We start from the raw sequence: 6,732 nt of genomic DNA, 5'->3' as shown, positions 1-6,732 counted from the left end.
GAGAAGGTGTTGTTTATAGAATTTGTATTGTGTCTTTGTCATGTTGGCATGGCTCATTGATGACTGACTGGCCGTAGAGTGTCAGTCTTCTTGTTGAATGATGGGCCCTGATCCAAGGCTTCCCAAGAAAATCACATGACTAGTCTTTCTGCAGTCTCCAACATCCGTCCTGTATTCCTTAGATAGTACTAACTCTGCCCTAAACAAAGGTTGCTCTTTGGACAAAGCTAAATGTTTATTCAGTGAATAAATGAGGATTCTTTACCAAGATCCTTGTGTCTCTTCTCTCCAAGTTTTAGACCAGTTTTCCTGATAAAAATGAAGCATAAATTATCAGTCGTAATGAATTTCTGTAGGGGAAAAAAAGAATGCAATAAATGTCAGAGGTTTAAAATAACATAGAGCTATTTATTCTATATATACTTCATGGCCACTGTGGGTTGATTAAGACCTCTGCGCCACCCTGTCATGGGATCAAGACTGATGGAGCCAGCACTAGCTGGTGGGGTAAGGGTGCCATAGCTAAGGAAGCCGTGCAAAAAATCTTTCCTACTTGTTGTACTGGGCAACCACTCATTGCTTCCTGCACTTCATCAGATCTGAAGGCCATTTATTTGGTGGTATGGTAGAGAAAAACCATTTTGACCATGGTCCCAAAGAGAAAGTGTTAATTCCTCAGTTATTAACCTCAAGGGATTTAAATGTAGGAAGGATTACACACACACACACACACACACATACACGAGAGAGAGAGACAGAGACAGAGACAAAGACAGAGAGAGAGAGACAGAGACAGAGAGAGAGAGAGTGAGAGAGAGAGACTTGTAACTACTTAAATGCTGGGATTATAGGCATCCATCACCATCCCCAAGCCAGGCCTACTTAATGAAGCCATTAGCATGTGCTCCTGGCATCCTAGATCTTCTTCCACCTCTTCTCATTCTGCCAGTTGTTTTAGATCTCTTATGCTCTGCCACTGAGCTACATTTCCGTCCTTAATCCATAGGGTTTTGCATAAGTCTCTGTGGATTGCTGTTTCTTTAGCTGGTCACTTTTTTGTGCCTCCTCTTAAAATATGAGTGAAGAGGGGCTCTTCTTTTTCACCTGCCTATCCTATATACACCAACAGGAAGCAAGTCACTTGATAGATTTTTGCCAAACTCATGATTATGGAGACAGTGAACCCCTTGCAGTAAAAAAAAAAAAGAGAGAAAAGTGAGCCATACCCACCTGTCAAAGCGGTAGAAAAAGAAGAGAGAGAAGAACTTCTTTTGTAACTACACAGGCTGACACTTTTTCTGTGAATAATTGACCCAGTATACTGTAACAAATCATCTAGCAGGCATTTCATTCCTGTTTTATGCATCGGTAGCTGGTTTTCTGCATACTTTATTTACTCAGTATTTTCCCAGTCTTGTGGGCTAGACCAGCAGATGATGGCTTCAGGGGGAATGGGTGGTTTTTTACTATCCCACTTAGGGTATGCAATGTCAGAAATGATCTTCTGAAGTAGAAAGTTTGGAAATAAAAATTTATTACCGACACTCAACACATGTTAATGTCTCTGGTCAAAGAATTGCACAATAATATTTTCATTGTATTTTCTAAACTATTAGGAACATCCTTGTTATATGTGGGTTACAGAGATAGGAGAACGGAAATAAGAAAGCAGAGAGAAAATGTTTTTACAATCATTTTGCTTTCTAAACAGTTAACGTCACAGTGACTTTTGGCATCTGGGCTAGCAGCCACCAGTCTTCTGAATGGGAGAATACTGACGTGGGACCCTGGGGAGGGTGATTTGGAGATCTCAAAGCAGGCCACCCCCAGCTTGGCACTTTGCAATGCAAAGCTTCAAGGAAGACCTCATCTCAGATAGGGGTTTGTGCCCTGGCTTGAGGCATACAGGAAATGTGGAGGCTCCCCATGAAATGACTAGTGTGGAACCCAACACCAGAATGGATCAAGCTGAAGGGAGAAGCTTCTAGAGGGTCACTTCAGCCCAGGGCTTTCCTTAAAAGGCTTCCTGGAGTGCTTTCTGAGACGCTCTGCTGACTCCCTTCTGACGCACTTCTCGGCATCAGCTTATTTTTCTTCCGTGTAGCTTTTAAGAGGCCAGTGTGTCTCGGCACCACATGGATCGCTTTTAGGTTTGTTGGCAGCAGTGCTGCATGTGTGTCTGATTCAATCTGGACAGATTGGCTGTGAATGGGGTGATAAGAATAGCGAGACACATACCAGTAGACCAAACTTCCTGTGCACAAGCCTTTGAATACTCCCTCTCACTGTCTGAAATAGCACCTATCTTAGGGATGGGATCATTTATTCCCTCTGAAATTAAGCAACAGCCCAGGCAGCAGAGGCAACTATTTTGGGAAGGAGATGTTGGGGGGGGATGTTGCTGTGTCTCCTAGTCTAGACAGGAGTACCTTCTCTTCATTGAAGATCATACCTTTTATTAGGGTCTTGGTAAATGCAAATCGGTAATATCAGATAATCCCAGTGGCAAGGCTACTGTGAGCATCCTGTGTGTTCTATGAAGACCTAGACTGAGTCTAGATGCTTCAACTTAAACCCAAATTGCAGAAAGGGGGGTTTTCTCCAGAGATTCAGTCCCCGGTACAGATGTTGTAGAGGAAGGGTAAGATAAAACTAACCCCTGTCCCTTTCTTCTTACCTAAGCTGTCACAGTGTTTTTTATGGATTTATGTGTAGACTTTTCTTTATTGTCAGGGGAGTTTAAAGTAAGTCAATAGATGCTATGTCCTCATAGGGCCGAGGTGGGTAGGACTTGGCAGTTGGTGGCAGCTGCAGAGATAAATAACGGCCAGGGCTCCTAGATGAAAGAAGTCAGGCTTGTACAACTATGAGTGCCTGCCTGGGAAGAGGCCATGAGGACAGACCTGCAGCTGGAGCCCAGAAGTCCAAGCAGTGACAGGGAGGTGGGAGTCCCCAGGGACCAGTTCAATGGACTTTTTGATGGAGTTATTACTCTTTTAGAGGGAGGGGGCTACTTCAAAGGGCATACGTACGTCAGATACACTTTAAATGAGCTCTGATTTTTGTCAGTTAGTGCATTGAATGGAAACCAGGGAGCCACAGCGGTGTGTTACTTCTCTGTTTGTTGCTACCGTGACTAAGAAAGAGCTAACTCTGAGCTTGCCTTCCCAGATCAGCTGCAACTAGAATGAAAATAAGCGGAACGGTGTGCAGAATATGTTCCTATTTTATTACCGATCTCCAGTTTGCCAAGTGTTTTCCTATGGGGGCTTTTGAAGTCTCTTTCCAATGTGGTAGAATTTAATCGCAACAGATGGCCTTCGGTTTGGGTTCTTGTTTCCATTGTGGCATTAGATTTATGTGGGGCTCCCCACCCCAGGCAAGGCTGTCTAGGCTTATGAGAACCATTTGGTAAATTATTTCCTGCTGTTCATAACTATGTTATTAATTTGCTTAAAATTATAAATGTCTATGTTCTTATATGGAATCTGGTGAGGGACCAGCTTGTGAGTGGCATTATTTGAGACCTTGATGGCCTGTGGCCTTTTTTTTTTTTAAAAAGTAGATGATCATTTTATTTTCCAGCTACATGAATCACACTTTCAGTGATTTTGGATTTTAAGATATATTGATGTTGTTCTATCTGGACCTGATGTTCTTTGTTTTATTGCAACAATTATACATTTTAATTATATATTATTTATTTGTTTATTTGTCTTTCTGTGTGTGTTCATATTTGTTCATATGGAACAAATATGGAAGTTGCTATCTCTTTTCATCATGGAAGTCCTAGGGATTGAACTCAGGTCACCCGACTGGTCAGTCAGGCCTTTTCTGACTGAGCCATCCCTCTAAACCCAGCCATACATTTAAAAGATAGTTTTGTTCATAGTTTTGTTACACGGTGACCAGTCATTATTAAAAGCTTTGAAATTTTCGATGGAAAAAAAAATAAATGAAGACACAGACAAAGACTATGCACTGAAAGATAGTTTAAATGCCATGTTTCTCTTGGTGTGTCTAACAGTAAGAGAACATTTCACTGTGAAGTTAGGGTGTTTGCGATAAGCCCAAGTGTTAAACCCGTAATGTTGGAAGAGCTAGTTGTTGTTAACAGTGGGTTAGGAGAAGGAGGGAAATAAGACTGCATAGAATATTGAGGTTTAAAGAAAGCTCTTCATTGGAGGCATGATAAACCACGGGGATGCTTGTTAGAATCTGATGTATGCTATACTCAGCCCAGGTATATACCGGGAAGGGCAGTCAGCTGACTCCATGATTAGGGGAGAAACCAGGAACCACAAAGAGTTCTATCTAGTCCTTAAATGCAGCCAGAGAAGGTATTGGAAGCCAGATATGGTTCGTCCATACTATTCCCAGCCTTCAAGAGGGCCGGGTTATGAGTTTAAGGATATACAACAAGAGATCCTATCTCAAAAAGGAAGAGAGGGATGGAGGAAGGGAGGGCAGGCAGGAGGAAGGACATCTGGATCAGTATGTGAAAAAGCCCTCCAGCCCTGCAGTCAGTCCGTAATTGTCTCCATTCTGTCACCCTCAGTGACCTTGCCTCCTTCCGTGCTGTAGGAGCGGCAGCGACTGGAGACCATCCTCAGTCTGTGTGCTGAGTACACGAAGCCTGAGGGCCGACGCCTGTCCGCTGGCACCACCGTGGCAGATGTGCAGAAAATCAACAAGGAGCTGGAGAAGCTGCAGCTGTCCGATGAGGAGTCTGTGTTTGAGGAGGCTCTGCTGTGCCCCGACGCCAGGTACAGGTGCCATCGGAAAGGATCTCTCCAGGATGTTGACATTGCGGGCTTTGGGAGCCTCAGTCACAGCGCCAGCTTCCTGGCTCCCAGGGGCAGCAGGAATGATGAACTGCTTGGTGACCTCACCAGGACGCCCCCACCATCCTCATCTGCGTTTCTGAAAACATCCAACGAGTCCTCCTACCTCAGTATCCTACCGAAGGTAATGTTGGGTGGAAAGATCACACCTCGGGCCTAGGACCGTGCTATGCTTTCACAGGGACATGAGAGGTTGCTCACGGGCGTTTTCTTGACATTGGAGTACAGGTTCCATGGAAGAGGTGGCAGAGTGCAGTAAATTAGGGAGAGTACTGTAAAGCAGTGGTTCTCAACCTGTGGGTTGTGACCCCTTTTGGGGGGGTCAATGGACCCTCTCCTAGGGGTTACCCAAGACCATCAGAAAACACAGATATTTCCATTCCAATTCCTAACAGTGGCAAAACTGTAGTTCTGAGGTAGCAACAAAAGTAATTGTGTGGTTGGCTGACACCACAACATGAAGAACTGTGTTAAAGGGTCACAACGTTAGGAAGGCTGAACACCAATGCTGTAAAGTAACATTGGCTCTGTGAAGATGTAGCCGTCCGTCCTGCATCTTCTCCCTTCCTCTCTCAGCTGTACCCTTCAGAAGTGCAGCTATGTGTCTTGTTGACTTGTTACATTGCCTGTGCATTGATTTGTACACCCACCCACTGCTCTCTGTGGCCTCCCACCATTAAAGGGGTGTCTGTGTCTACTACACGGACCTATTTTGTTCTTCAAAATCCTGGTGGAAATTTTTTATCCATTGGATTTTTAAAATTTTTTATTGAGCATGCTTTAGTTGGCGAGTTTCATCATGAAACTTTCACACACAGCTGCGATGTAATTGGGTCATATTCCTCTCCTTTGGTACCCTTCCTTTTCCTTGTCCCTCCGCAGTTTCTCACTCCACTTTCTTCCTAGTTCCCAGTCGACTCACCTACTCCTCCCATCTCATAGATGAAAGAAAGCATGCGAGACTTGAGTTATTTCACTTAACATGGTGGTCTCCCGTTTCAACCATTGTCCTGTGGTCGGATAACTTCTTTCCTTCTTGTGGCTAGATGATGCTGTATTGACTTCTCTCTCTCTCTCTCTCTCTCTCTCTCTCTCTCTCTCTCTCTGTGTGTGTGTGTGTGTGTGTGTGTGTATACTAAAATATGTATATATATTTTTCTCTATACTTTCATTTGTTGATCAGCATTGAGCCTGACTCCTATGTTATCTGTACTAAACAGTGAGACCGTACACACGGATGTGAAGCTCTCTCTGTGGGCTGTTGACTTGAAATCCTTAGGGTATATACTCAGGAGTGGTCTTGCTGGATCATAGAGAAGTTGTATTTTTAATGTTTTGGGGGATCTCCGTTCTGATTTCTGTAGTGGCTGTCCTAAATTACATTTCACCATCAATGGATAAGTTCTCTTCTCCCCCAGCTCACCACACACCCTCGCCAGCCCTTATCTCCTTGATGATAGACATTCCGAGACAGGCAAGATGGCATGCCAATATACTTTTTAAACTTTGCTTTACCTGATACATTATTGTTTGCATTAGGATTAGAGGGAGGACCATGCATATTATTCCTAGTTTAGAGTGATAAAATTTGCATGTAGTCATTTTCTATGATACGTATTTTTATATACTTGTCTCTGTTGGGTCACTTACTGGAAGTAGAATGACTAAAATTAAAACTCAGTCTCCTGAGTTCTGGGGTTACATATATGAGTCACTACGCCGGGCTAGTACATTATTTGTTTTATGTATGAACATACCCAAGCTTGTACTCCTTTAAGAATATGGTTGATAGAGGCAGTTGGGAAAAGCTGGGGGTGGAAGAGGTGGTCTGCCCCAGGGAAGAACACATGCCCAGTATCAAATGGTCAGTCTTGAAACACACACACAC

The 6,732-nt window shown here is 43.6% G+C and overlaps 1 protein-coding gene across 1 annotated transcript in view; it reads left to right on the top strand.

Annotated features, from left to right (window-relative positions):
• Phldb2 (pleckstrin homology like domain family B member 2) overlaps positions 1 to 6,732 on the top strand; it is a 222,830-nt gene that overhangs the window by 155,475 nt on the left and 60,623 nt on the right. Inside the window, exon 4 of the mRNA XM_026786135.1 lies at positions 4,585 to 4,968. Within this exon, the coding sequence (XP_026641936.1) occupies positions 4,585 to 4,968 (384 nt within the window). The remainder of the gene's footprint in view (positions 1 to 4,584; positions 4,969 to 6,732) is intronic.

This window comes from Microtus ochrogaster, chromosome 2, assembly GCF_000317375.1.
Source record: "Microtus ochrogaster isolate Prairie Vole_2 chromosome 2, MicOch1.0, whole genome shotgun sequence".
NCBI classification, from domain to species: Eukaryota; Metazoa; Chordata; class Mammalia; order Rodentia; family Cricetidae; genus Microtus; species Microtus ochrogaster.
Note: the sequence above shows the minus strand (reverse complement) of the source record. Positions and strands in the feature narration are given on the sequence as shown.